Source organism: Papaver somniferum, chromosome 2 (genome assembly GCF_003573695.1).
Source record: "Papaver somniferum cultivar HN1 chromosome 2, ASM357369v1, whole genome shotgun sequence".
Taxonomy (NCBI): Eukaryota; Viridiplantae; Streptophyta; class Magnoliopsida; order Ranunculales; family Papaveraceae; genus Papaver; species Papaver somniferum.
In genome coordinates this window covers 170,529,532-170,544,199 of record NC_039359.1, presented here as the reverse complement: position 1 = coordinate 170,544,199, position 14,668 = coordinate 170,529,532, and the positions used below count along the sequence as shown (strand labels likewise).

The 14,668-nt window shown below is 35.3% G+C and overlaps 1 protein-coding gene across 1 annotated transcript; it reads right to left on the bottom strand.

Moving 5' to 3' along the window:
- Nucleotides 1-443: 443 nt before the first annotated feature.
- LOC113352416 (uncharacterized mitochondrial protein AtMg00310-like) lies at nt 444-1,001 on the bottom strand. Its single transcript, XM_026596236.1, has one exon. It carries the CDS (start codon nt 999-1,001, stop codon nt 444-446), a length of 558 nt encoding a protein of 185 aa, XP_026452021.1.
- Between the last annotated feature and the right edge of the window lie 13,667 nt (nt 1,002-14,668).

Sequence of the window (14,668 nt, the reverse complement as noted above, 5' to 3'; positions counted from 1 at the left end):
ATACCTAGTACTGCAAACCATACTGCCTTAGTGAGAATGCAATGTGAGGAAGTTTCCAGAATCTGAGCACAGAAGGGACAACCATAATCACCATTTTGAATTACATAGATTAGCTTATCTTTGGTCTGAAGTATATCTTTCACACTTTTCCAGATAAACTGAGCGATCCTAGGCAGAATAGGTAATTTCAATAGCTTCTTGAAGATAGCTTTGATTCTTTGTCCAACTGAGAGATTGACATTTTGCTCCTCAAACATTTTGTTGTAAGCGGATTTGACTGAGAAATCACCATTTCTGTCCAGAGTCTAGACCATTCTGTCTTGATACTGTAAATGTATTGTGATGTTAAGTATTAATCTTGCAACTGGAACTTCAAAAAGAGAGAAAATGAGAGACTGGTTCCATCCTCCTGAATCTGAGAAAAGTTGGTAAACATGAGTATATCATTGATAATTGTTAACACCAAATTTTGGAGTGGGAGGTGTTAATAATTCTGGGATCCATCTATAACTCCAGATTAAGACAGTTTGACCATTGCCAATGCTCCAACAACTGTAGTTTTTGATGAAAGACAACTTTGAGATGATGCTTCTCCATGAGCAAGTGGAGTTAGAATTGTCTTTTATATCAAATATTTTTCCATCTGGGAAGTATTTTGCTCTAAGAGAAAGAGTACACATTGAAGTATTATCAGTGCATAATCTACATGCAGATTTTGCAAGTAAAGCTATATTGAATAACTTGAGAATTCTGAAGCCAAGTCCTCCTTCTTTCTTTGGTGTACTTACATTTTTCCAAGAGATAGGTGGATTTCCCTTGTTTGTCTTATTTTTCCTCCAAATTTTTTGATGCGTAGAATTCATCTTATTGATAGTAACATCTGGTAGCTTGAAACTAATCATGTGATGTACTGGTATAACATTTGTGACATTTCTCACCATAAAAGATCTTCCATCTTCAGACATATTAGTAGAGCACCATCTAGACATTATGTTCTCCATTTTTCTAATTAGATTGGAGAAAGGAACTTTTTTATTTCTTCCCAAAAAGAAAGGCAGACCCAGATATTTCTCCTCAGTAATACTAAGTTCCCTTACTTGAACAGAGCCACTGATGAGTTGACAACATGTAAGACTTGTATTTTTGTTGAATTAGACTGCAGACTTATGAAAATTTATGAGTTGTCCATAACAGGCACTGAATTCTTCAATAACTTGTAACAATTTATTTGTTTGAGTTTGATTTTCCTTAAAAAATAAAAGGCAATCATCTGCAAACAATAAATGGTTAATTTTTGGTGCAGATCTATAAATTTTCATACCTGTGATTTGTCTTTTGTTTTCATGGTAAAATAATTGTCTAGAGAATGCTTCCATAGAAAGAATGAATAGATAAGGGTAAAGTGGATCTCCCTGTCTGAGTCCCTTGAGGGTTTGAAAGAAGATGAAGGGGAACCATTAATCATAATCTCCACAGAAGTAGTGCTGATGCATTGTAATATAAGATGACAGAATTTCTTAGAAAAACAAATTTCCTCATAACTTCAATTAGGAAAAGCCATTCTAGCCTATCAAAGGCCTTAGACATATCCATTTTTAAAGATAGATGGCATGTTCTCCCCTTTTTTTCTTCATGGCCTTCACCAATTCTTGAACCAAGAAAATATTTTCAGAGATCAGTCTTCCAGGCACATAGGCAGACTGCATAGGAGAAATGATGTTAACCATGTATTTTCTGAGTCTAAGATCAATAATCTTAGATATTATTTTGTATGTTGTGTTACAAAGGTCTATAGGCTTGTAATCTTCTGGTTTATGAGCTCCATTAGTTTTTGTAATTAAAGAAATTCTCGTATTTTTGATCTTCTTGAGTAAATAACCAGAATTGAAGAAAGCTTTGACCATTTTACACACATCATCTCCCACAAGGTGCTATTGGTTTTGATAAAAACCTGGTGGGAATCCATCGGTCCCTAGAGAGGTCCAAGGCTGCATAAACATTAAGGATTTGTGTATTTCTTCATCATCTGGGACTCTTATAAGGTCTTCATTATCTTTATCAGACATACAAGAAGGAATGCACTTTAGGAATTAAGAAGAGTCAGCTGGTTGAGAAGTAGTTCCAATATTTTTGAAATGAGAAACCAAAAAAGTCTCAATAAAATCCCTATCTTGACACCAAGAACCATCTGGAGCTTGAAGGGATTCTATTATATTCCTCATTATTTTGTGATTAGCTCTAATATGGAAGTATTTAGAATTTCTGTCCATGTCATTGTAGAAGTGATCTCTGGATTTTTGCATATTGGAACTAGCTTGAATATTATTCAGAGTATCAACTTCTTTTTCCAACTGTATTAATTCATCTGTGTTATTACTATGTGTATCTTGAGATTGCAGTTGAGAAAGATTATCTTGGAGCTGATTGATTCTTGATTGAATATGTCCAAAAGTATATTTACTCCATTTAGAAAGAAAATATCTTGTATTTGAGAGCATATCAGATAAGAGATAGGCTGCAGATCCTGAAAGATTTGTTTTCCAAGCATTCATAATTTTATTTTTACAAGCATCATTATTCAACCAGTGTTGGAAAAACTTCCAATTTTTACCTGAGTTACTAGGCATGTTATACATGGTAAGCAAGATAGGAGCATGGTCTGAACCTTTTTGAGGTAAATGAAGAAGTCTGGCTTCAGGGAAGTCTGGCTTCACTATTAACCAGTGCTCTATCAAGTCTAGACTCAGTTTTTCCAGTGCCATGACTGTTTCTAGTCCAAGTGAAGGGATTTCCACTATAACCCAAATCATTTATGTCTGAATCTCTAATATTTTCTAGAACTTCTGAGGTTATAAGTTCCATTTATGTATTTATTTCAGAAGCACACATAGTAATATTCAAATCTCCTATGAGTACCCAAGGAATCTGAACTGAGGAACTTAAAAATTTAATGTAATTCCATTGACTAGATTGGTCATTTTCGTAGGGGGTACCATAAACACAAGAGAGGAACCATTCCCCTTTACCTAGGTCATTTGTGACTAAAGCATGAATCATGTTACTGGAGGTATTTAGAATTTCTAAAGAGAAACCATCTTTCCACAGTAAAATAATACCTCCATCCTGACCAAGAGAAGGAACAAAGCATTTGTTTGGCATTTTGAGACAACTAGTGAGTTTTGTAATCCTATAATCATTGATTTTGGCTTCACGCAGAAAGATAATATCAGGGGAATGGAAATTATTTAAATGTATCAAATGATCTCTAGTATCTTTCCCTAGAAAGCCATGGCAGTTCCAACTGATGATTTTCATGGTGAAAATAGAATAGCAGAACTTTAACTTGATACTCAAGTAAATATTGTAACTGTGAACTGATGCATGTCGAAACCACAACAAATTAGTGAATATTTTTCCACCTAATTAAAAAGTAATATAGTGTAGTCAAGTTCGTTCCCACGAGGAGTAAGAGGTTTTAGTTGTCTTATAATGTCACAAAAAGAGGGTTTTGGTTTTAGATTTTATAAAGGAAGATAAATAAACAAAGCAATTAAAAAGATAAAGTTGAAATCAATAAGAGAGACAAGACCAAGGAATCCTTCTTCGTTGCAAAACAATGATTCAAGTTATGTTCTTTTATACTTTTTATTTGTCACAAATTATCACCAACCGTAGATATAACAGCTAGATCAATGCTAACCTCTAAATTCCTTGTATCACCGGATACGGAAGTCCTCGACTACCGGATCTATTTACCGAACCACCTAGTAGTATATCACTCAAGATGTAATTTAGTTAAACGTACTAAGATTTGTGAATTTATTAGATTGATATTAGTAGTTAGACTCTTAGATCAAGGTCTACTTGCTAACGTTGTTTTCACATACAATTGCTCCACGAAATCCCTCCGCAAGGTCTCGTATTTTCTACATGTGTAAAGAGTCAAGAAAAGATTACTTATCCCCTAACTTTCACTAGATTTAGATCAATTAACAAATCAACTTAGTTGTGCACCCTAAACGACCTATCAATCAATCATAAACACTAATATTAGTAAAAACAAATGATAATCATGTGAAAAATTCAAAGTAGATTAAAACAAAACTCAAAACATGTTAAGAATTAGGAATTCATCCTCAATCAATAATAAAATTAGCTACCCATGATAAGGAGTTCACACAAATATTAAAGAAAAGAAAAGTATTATGTGTCAAAAAGTGTAGAAGTGTATATAAGTGTATCGAGAAAAGTAGAGAACTAAAACCTCCTCCACTCTCCTCTGTTTGGGCGATTTTACGCCACCACTAAAACCTCCGCGTAGTTACCAGTAAACACCATTATCCTGTCTTAATCACCAAAAAAGTTACCAGTATCCACCGCCGGCGACGGCGGTGATAGTCGAAAATCACCATTAATTCTCACAAATGTATGCTGAATAAACCCTGTTCCAAATATAGTTTCAGAAACCTCCATAACAGCAATCTATTAGCATATTCAAATTCCCTAGACTGAGATCTACAATTTCATGAGCCCCCTAAGACACTAAGATACTAAGATACAGACAAAAAAAAAACCCAAAGACACAAACACAGATTTCCTCCTTTTGAAAGACCCCAAGATTTGTCTAATTTTTATCGGTTACAAAGCCTCCAATCTACAATTTGCCTCAAAGATTCATTTGCTGTGATTGTTAAAGACTCTAAGTCCTGATCCAATCAATCGAAAAGAAGACTCTTTTCCTACCCTTTTGTCTCATCTCAATCTTCTTTGTTTCCATATTTAACCTTATGCTATTTTTTTAGTTGATTCATCGGTTTTCTTTTCTATAAAATTGCATCATCTGATTTTATATCTGTAAACTCTTTTAATTGGTTCTCAATTCTTTTTCGGTCCTCTTTATTCTTCTAATTTGCTTTCTTAACCATTATTGATAGGCTGTTTTTGATCTTAGGTTCCATGTCAATTTTTAGATTTAAGGTTTTTAATTTTTCCCATAATTTAACCTCTCCTCTCTATATTTCCCTTATAGGTGTTTACCTGTTAGCCGTTACTTGGTCTGGTCACTATAATCTTTCAACATTTATCTTCAATTGGAAGAAAAGAAAATTCCTAAATGCTGGTAATTTTCATATTGATGCCCACAAGAGTGATAAGGAAAGCACTACAGAGGCTGGCTCAATGGATTTTTATTTAAACAAGATTGGTTTGTGGATTGCAAATGAGGTACCCCTGATCCCCAAATCCAAATTTCTTTCACCTTCGCTTATAGGATGGTTTATAGAAAGGCTATTAAATTGTGATTGCGTAGAAAATCTGACAACGTTTATTGAGCAACACCAATTCACTGTGTGCTCTCCTTTAATCCGCCAATTTCCTTCTTGTTTTGTGAATCCTAAATCTCATAAATTGTTGCTTGTTAATTTTATTAAAGAGGGTTTACTTAAATCTTACTGTTCAGAAAATACGATTATTGCCTGCTATGGTTTTATTCCTATTAACCTTAACAATTACCCGTTAGGATATTTAATAACTTTGATTATTTATCCAACTATCTCTTATTTTTGGGAGTTTTTTACTGCCTTAGCTTGGAATTGTCAAGGCCTTGGCCAAGATCTCACTCAAAATTACCTCAATGATATCATGAATAAAAAGAACCCTGACATTTTATTTATTTTTGAAACCAAACAACATGAGAAGAATCTTAGCATAATCACGAGGCATCTTAATGTATCTAACTATTGGTGTGTCAATCCCAAAGGGAAAAAGGGAACAACTGGTGGTATGGTTCTTGTTTGGAAGGATTCCCTGAAAATCAAAATCAATCCTCTAGTAATAATTAAATCAATGCTGTGATAAACCCCAATTCTGATAATCAGTGGATCTTTACTGGATTTTATGGAAGTCCTTATAAAGAATCAAAATTAGAATCTTGGAAAATGTTAGAGGAAATTTGTATTACCTCCGATCTACCTTGGCTTGTCATTGGAGACATGAATGTGGTTCTCCATGAATTTGAAAAGTTCAGTAAACACCCTATTGACCAGAGCGAAGCGTTAATATTTGGTGAGAAAATGAACAATTTAGGCCTTACTGATCTTGGTTGTTCTGGTTGTCCTTTCACATGGACCAACAAGAGAATGGGTGTGGAACTTACTGAAGAAAGGTTGGACAGGGGCATGGCCAACAATGACTGGATAGTTATGTTTCCCAATTCAACAATTTCTAATCTTTTAGCGGTTGGATCTGATCACAATCAATCTATCTTGACTCCAACCCCACTTGGAATACTGGCCAAATTCCGTTTAAATTTTTTGGTCCTTGGCTTGAACACAAGGACTGTAAAGAGATCATTAGAGATTGTTGGCAAAACCAATGTGCTGGGTCTATTGATTATGCTGTAGCCAATAAGCTAAAGTGCATAAAAATTAGAATGAGGTTATGGAATAAATAAGTCTATGGGAATATTAGAAATAACATGGATACCTTAAAAAAGAAATTGGAATGGATATCGAAACATAATTTTAACTTGGATCGAGCTGAATCAATATCCAATGCCAACAAGGAAATATCCTATTAGTATAATGTGGAGGAAAAGTTTTGGAAAATCAAAATTAGAGACAAAATAATCAAACTGGGGAACAAAAACACTAGATATTTCCATGACTCTGCAAAATGCAGAATTAGGAGAAACAAAATTGAGACTATCAAAGACACAAATGGAAATTGGATCACTGATAAGGCTAGTATTATTGCATGCTTCACTGATCATTTCAAGGGCATGACTACTAAAGAAGGTACTCTTAGTGATTCTGAAATCCTGGATTCAATCCCCAAGGTGGTTTCAGATACTGACAATATAAATCTTGTTGCTATCCCTTCTGCTCAAGAGGTGAAAAACATTTTATTTTCCATGGAGGGTGACAAAGCCCCAGGACCAAACGGGTTCCCCCCTAATTTCTTCCAGGAAAATTGGGAAATTGTAGGGGCTGACATCACCCGGATGGTGCAAGACCATTTCACCCCTGGCTTCATTTTAAAGGAAATGAATGCTACATTTCTCTCGCTGATTCCTAAGGTGGAAATTCCCTCTTTTCCATTGGATTTTAGACCCATTTACCTGTGCAATACCACGTATAAGGTGATATCTAAACTTCTTTCTAGTAGAATGAAACATTTTCTACCGAATATCATTTCTCCTTATCAATCTGCCTTCATCCCTGGAAGGCAGATATCTGATAATATTATTATATCCCATGAGGTTATTCATAACATGAGAAGAAAAAAAGGTGGAATGAGAATCAAAATTGACATGGCGAAAGCCTTTGATAGGGTTGATTGGGAATTCCTTTTGGATATCATGCTAAAAATGGGATTTTCAAAAGTTTGGTGCAACCTTATACACCAGTGCATTTCCACCACCAGTATGGCTGTGCTTATCAATGGGACGCCTGGAGATTTCTTTAAACCATCTAGGGTACTAAGACAAGGGGACCCTCTATCCCCTTATATTTTTCTTATATACATGGAAGCTCTCTCTAGGTCTATTTCTGAAGCTGAAGCTAAAGGTCTTATCTCTGGCATAAAAGTGTGCAAAAACGCTTCACCCATCAGTCATCTTCTATTTGCAGATGATTGTATGGTACTTTGCAGATCTTCCGAATCTGATAGTAGAAACTTGGTGGAACTTTTTCAAAAGTTTAGTGTGGCCTCTGGGCAAATGATAAACTTCAATAAATCCGGTGTGTTTTTCAGTAACAACACTGATCCAATGATTAAAGATAACATAAGTAACATCCTGGGTGTCAAGGCTATTGATATTAATGATAAATATCTTGGCTCACCTCTTTTTACCAACAAAAGCAAAATTCTTAGCTTTAAACCAACGATCGATAAATATCTTGGCTTCATCTGGCAAATATGTTCTCATTCGTTCTGTAACCTCCTCTGCGAGTAATTTTCAAATGAATTGTTTCAAATTACCTATGAAAACATGTGAAGATCTTGACAGAGTCCAAAGAAACTTCTTTTGGGGAAAGGATATTGAAAATCCAAAATGTTTTTTCATAAAGTCTTGGATTTCTATTTGCAAGCCTCAAGAGTTGGGAAGGTTGGGTTTTAAAAATACTGAGATTTTCAATAATGCTATGATTTCTAAAGATGGTTGGAGACTTCTGACCGAACCTGATACTCTTTTGTCTGCCGTAATGAAGGCTAGATACTTTGAAAAAAATAACATCCTTACTATTGATACTAAGCCAAATTTGACCGACTCTTGGATTTGGAAGGGCATCCTTTCTGGTGTTCCAAACATACAAAAATTTAGCTCCTGGAAGATTGGGAATGGAAAGTTGGTTAATATATGGGAGCATATTTGAATCCTTGGTATTAACCAATCAATTCCTAAACCAATAAATTGTCCTGATCACGTCCAAAAAGTCAATCAATTAGTTAGTGCTTCTGGAGATTGGGACCATCATCTTATTGATTCGCTTTTTGATCATGAAACTGGTTTAACTATCAAGAGCATCGCTCTTAATATGCTTGTTGAGGATAAAACTGTCTGGAGTCTTTCAAGGGATGGTAAATTCACCATAAAGTCTCTGTACAAAGAGAAAATCAGGGAGAAATACATCAATTCTATTCCTCGTGGAGACTAGGGACAAGTATGGAATCTTGATACAATCCGTTGCATTCAACTATTCATATGTAAATGTTATCATAATATATTGCCTACTAGCCAAAGGGTTGCCAGCACTCTTCATTACATAGACCCAATTTGTAAGATCCGCAATAACAAACAGAAGTCTATATCACACTTATTTATGGAATTTAATTTTTCACACAGAGTTTGGGGAGCTCTAAACTTTAACATCAGCTATGTCTTGGGAGGTTACAATAATTTACATGATTGGATGAGTCATTGGACAGATGGCTGTCATATGCTTTTTACAAACATAAATTTTCCGGAGCTATGCGCCACTGTTTGTTGGCACATCTGGAAAGCTAGATGTGACTGAGCATTCAAAAAGATACCTGTGTGCGCTATCCACACTTCCAAAATTATTTCTTAGTTTATAAGTAGTTATGTTAGAGCAAATTACAAAAAGACTCATATTCTGTCGGACCCTTTTTACAATGGTACTACAGACTCCAACATTTTGATAGATAAGGAAAGTACTGGCACTGGTGTATTATGCATGGGAACTAGAATCTTTACTTATGTTCATGAGGAGAATACTGACAACAAAGCAATAGGCCTTCTTATGATTGATTTTGCAGGAAAGTGTACCAGAGCCAAAGGGATTTATGAAGGAACAATGAATCACAGAGATTTGACGAAGAAGGATTAATGGAGGTCTTTAACTGGGCTGCTGAAGTGTATCAAGGAAGAGTAGACTTTGAAAGCAACAATATAGACTTCCTCAACGGAATCAAGTCAAACTATGAAAGAAAAATGAGGACTAGATTCTCTCTCAGCTACCACGACAGCCTTCAAAGGAACCCTTAGCACATGAAAGATATTTCCTTTGAGTTAGGAAAACTAAATCTAATTACAGCTAATTATGCACCTCAAGCTTATAACTTAGCGAGAATCTATACTAATGCTGAAAGGTCCCAGGATTCGAAAGGAAAGAACCTATGTATGTTGTTCAATATATTAACAAATTGTAACGATTTAAATCATCAGGGTGGTTTCCCTCTGACTTCTCAAGGAAACCAAGCAAATGATGATGACCATCAATGATAATGTGTTTGTTTGTTTTGTTAAAAGAAAAAAAGAAAGAAAGAGAAAAGTAGAGAACTTCTCTATTTATAGGCTTCACTTTGGTTGCAATCCTCTTAGGAATAAGATCCCTTTCTCATAATAATTCCACGTTCCAAATCCTTGTCTTTATAAAATTCTTCCATCTTCTTTTCCAAATTGAAGCCTAATTCTTCATCCAATTCCAAGTCTAAGTCTTCACACCCACGAGAAGAAAGTCACACAAAAGTATGTAATTTTGGGTTGCCGAAAAAGTCCTTAGAGTTGCCTGCCGATCACTGGAATTTCTTCACTGTTAACAGAATATTCCGTCTGATACCGTTATAGTAAACAGTCAATATGGTCAAACAATTAGTCAATGGGTCAAGGCATAGAGAGTGAATTAGCCAAGTCAGCCTTCTTACTTGGTCTTACTAGGCTTACTCAATTGAGTTACATGACTGGATCATTTAACGGACTCACTGAGTTAACCGTCGGTATCAAAATCTGACAGAGTCTTGTTCGTTTCTTCGACATTTCCAGGCCAAATTCCGGCCTTTTCTTTCCTACAAATTCCTACACATACTATTCATCATCTGTGATTCGTCTTCAATTCAATCACAACCCGTATCAATTTCACCCGCACTCTACAAAATCCATCGATCTCCTCTTCACAACATCAGTTGTTCAAGCAAACCCCATAATCACTCCAAACTCGAATCCGAGTTGAACCCTTCATTCATCACCATATTTTCCTTCTCTTCATCTGAATCACAACGGACAACCTCATCAAACCCATTTTCAATCTAAGGAAGCTCCATCGTTTTCTTCCTTGTCTGTTCGCGGCTTCACTGCAGAGCATCATCATCTTCTAACCCATTTTACCGAGCTTCAACAGCACCATTAATGGAAACAGCTTCAAATCTCAGTTCAGCCATCAATTCCTTAACAGCGTCCCTTTACCCTTCTTTATCTCTCAATTTCTCTGTCTTCCAATTCGAACAACATCTGCTTTTAAATTCCTATCCATCTCTTGAGTTCAACAGCAAACGAATTCCTTCTCCCATTTCTCGTGATTCAGTTTCGATGGCAGCGAGTTCTCAGATTCAATCTCGCTGCAGAATAACATTTGGGAAAGGACTGAAAGAAGAAAACCTAAAACCTAATTTCGATATAGGTTTTAAGGAAGGGACAGATTAATGCACCCCAGATAAGAACCACCCACTGATGGGTTCCCTGAGTACTTCTTAGGTGCTTTTAACAATCCTTTATAAACACTAAACTGGCAATCCCTTAACCTTCGCTAGGCTCCCAATATCACTTGCCTATGAAATTACCATTTTACCCTTTTCACTCAATTTGGATAGATTTTTTCTTCTTTTCCTCTGTGAGACTCCAGAGTACCTAATAACTCAAAAACACGCGTAAAATACACAATTTACAAGAAAAATAGCAAAGAAAGCATAACCAATAGATATTAAATCAAGGTGTATTCTACACCTATCATGAATGGAACTAAAACATGCAAAATATGAAGAAATTGAAGAAAACACAAGTAGACTATAAGTAGAACTGGTTCTTAAGTGTAAAAAGAAGCAAAAATTTAAAGGATTAAGATTGAAATGAATTACCAGATTAATTGGAGCCTCATTAATCTCATGGGGGTTCTCTCCTACTCCTGCATATCCTTCTTCTATGAGATCATGTTCCATGTCATCATTTCCATTGGAGGATTGATGTTTTTCAGTATTACTTTCCATAATATCTTCAGTAGAGTTCTCAATTCTAGATCTTTTATTGTTCCTTGTTTCCTCTTTCACAGTCTGCTCTTCTTCTTTAGCTTCTTCCTCCATTTTCTTACGGCCAACTTCACATATTCTCTCTATCAGAAGATCTAAATCTTCACAAATCTCCACTTCATAGGCTGCAGCAAGTTCATGAAAATAGTTGATGTATTTTTTATTGGTGAACCTTCTTAACATCAAGTCATGAGCAACATTAGGACACTCTTCTTCATTGTGATCAAAACATAGCAGTTTGGGTAGAGGTTATGAGGCTGTCTTTCCCAATGAAATATGATCCAGGTAACTCCATCAGCAGCAGTGTTCCACCATCCTCCCCTGTGAAGGGGTTTAGAGATGTTAATTTTGATTTTAGCATTAATCTGAGTTCCAAAAGTTGTCCTGCAATCTTCAGGATCTGTAGAAATTTTTTCACCTAACTCTTCAATGGCTTCACTCACAAGTTCAACAGAGTGGTGTTCTGGCAAAATATTCTTGAACTGAATATCCCATTCTTGATATTTGAAGACCCAGTCTTTAACTGGGATCGCAACATCATATTTTTGTAAATTTAAGTGACTTTTTTTTGACATTCCATGGATCTTTTGTAAGAATATGATTCATAGCTTCTTCAGTGAAAAACTTGAACATGAATAAATTCCTATCTAAAGCACGTACATCCTTTACTCTGAAGCTTTGATAACTCATTTCCTTACTGTATTCGTCTCAACAGGATCTTTGGCAAAAAGTTTTCTAGTCAGAGTAGTGTTCCATTCGTCTGAAGCTTTGGTAATAGCTGATTTAGAACTTACTGCTTTCCTTAAGTTTCTAGCACCAATATCACGAATTTGAGTATTTTGCATTTTCCCAGTAATTGCTGTGATTTGGTTATTCGAAGAAGAGGCCATTTTCTTTTGGTTTTGAGATATAGGGTTTGAATGAGATCTATAATGAAGTTCTTTATATATATAAATATTGTTATTATAACCATAAGTAGTTATTATCAGATAATTTTCCTTCCCTAAATAAACTGAGAGAATTATATTTGTATGAAGATAATATTGTTTGAATAAACCAGAATTGAATTTGATTAGAGTGAGTTTCGGCTTGAGACTTGCGACCCAACTGTTACGTTTCTTCAAAGGGGGAAAGTTTGGAATTTTGAATTTTGAAAAAACTGGATCTTCAACCAGGTTTTGAATCGGAACTTGAATCAGAATATCTATGAAGCTATCGTTTAAATCATATATATGATATAGAAAGTAATATTGGTACATACAGTAATAATCCATCCTTAACAAGATGTCTGGCAATACTGCTGCATACTGGGTTGATGAAACTTGACTCATTGATCTCTAGTTCGTAAGAAGAAGGAGAATTATTGAGATTGGAGTCCAAAAACGAATGCTCCCCAATTTGATGAATATGTGAGGCCTTGCAAGGATTTGCAATCCATAAGTAAAAGAGCAAAACAAAAAGGAAGAGTGAAGAAAGACTAAGAGAAGGATAAAAAAGAAATAAAGAAAAACCAATGAAACTATAGTTTTAACTTTAAGTTTGATTGATCCAAGACCTCAAGAACATCATACTATAGGTAAGAACTATCGGTTTCATAAAATTAAGAAATCGATTAAAGATCAACAGAAAATAAGATTAATGGTGAAAAAAAAAAGAGTTAACTCAGTGATCGCCCGATTCGCAGAGCTAAGGAATGATTGTTTCTAATCATATTTTAACAAGATTGGACCAAGAAGAGCTAAGATATATACCTGAGTTGCTAGGCTATTGAGACTTGAGAGAGAGGAAGTGGGAGGGACATAGAAAGAATGAATACAGTTACCCATGGCAAGAAATTGGTAAAACTGTAAAGAACTGGAAGTTTAACTCATTTTTCCAATCCCGGTTAAAAAGAAATACTAGTCAAGGCTCGCCCTTAACCAAGACTACTACCTAAAGCTTACCCAAATCTTACCTTTGATCGATCTGCGACAACATATTATATCTTAGATATTTTTACTTTGCTTTCTAAGTCCTCTGTGGGTGTGTTTCCCACTCTGAAAGTAAGATACAGATGTGATGCTGTGATATATTAAGAAAATGTTAAAAGTAGTGTTTAAATTTCCCAGCCCACATCGTGTTCGAAATTCGTTCCGGCCGATACACTTCAAAAAATATCCATAGAATTTTTTACCACTGGAGTGCATGGTTGTTGCAACAACAGGATTTGGAAAATTGAGGATCTCCCAGAGCGATCTATTAGGATTATTCCCAACACTGTTCCAATAGAACTCATACCAGCGATAATAAGGGAGAGGAGTAAAGACAACTTGTTCCCATTTAGTATTGAGAAGTTGAAAAAAAACCCGCCTTTGCAGTACTCAAAATCATTGCATTTTTTTTTAATTAAACATATTCTTTCGGGAAGAAAAACACAAGTCAAAACGACACCAGCTAGAATATGTTTTCAATGGCATATGTAATACTAAAACATGAAAAGAAAAAAGAAATAAGCAGCCGATTCACGGTACCAAAAAAGTGAAGTTCCATTTCCCTTGCAAAGTGTCTTAATTTTTCTGCAGTCCTTGTTCTTGCAGTATATGTTCTTTGTTTTTTGCACCTTCTCCGTGGCTACAACTTGAGTGGTGGCTGTAACTCCTTGTTATTTCACTTAAGCAATTACTTAATCATGTTGAGAACTGAACATGTACATGCAGACTCCGTTAGTAATGGACTTGATCGGAGATATCAGAATCTGAACAAAAATTTAACCTGCACATATAGTACATAAAAAAATCTACAATGAAAGGTAGAGAAGACTTATAAGCAGGTACAATATGAGTAGGTGAATATAATTATATTTAAAAAGCGGGGTTAAAACAATCACACTTAGTAATTCGTTTGGCAATCTGTATGGACTAACTCCAATATAATTCCGAGAGTATCAGCTTATAAAACGAGCTCAACCACGAAATATATCAAAAAGTTATATCTAAATTTCTCAATAGAATCTGCAATCGAACATATAAAAATCTGTGAGCCCGATTGATATGAGAAATAACTTGGACGGTATCAAAGACCAATGCCCAAGTGCCAATCAATTCATATCCAACAAACAAGGTCGGATTTACCAATTGATTGAACTACG

What these genes read in the sequence shown, in the direction of transcription:
- LOC113352416 (XM_026596236.1), bottom strand. Translation starts at nt 1,001, where the DNA reads ATGGAGAACATAATGTCTAGATGGTGCTCTACTAATATGTCTGAAGAT.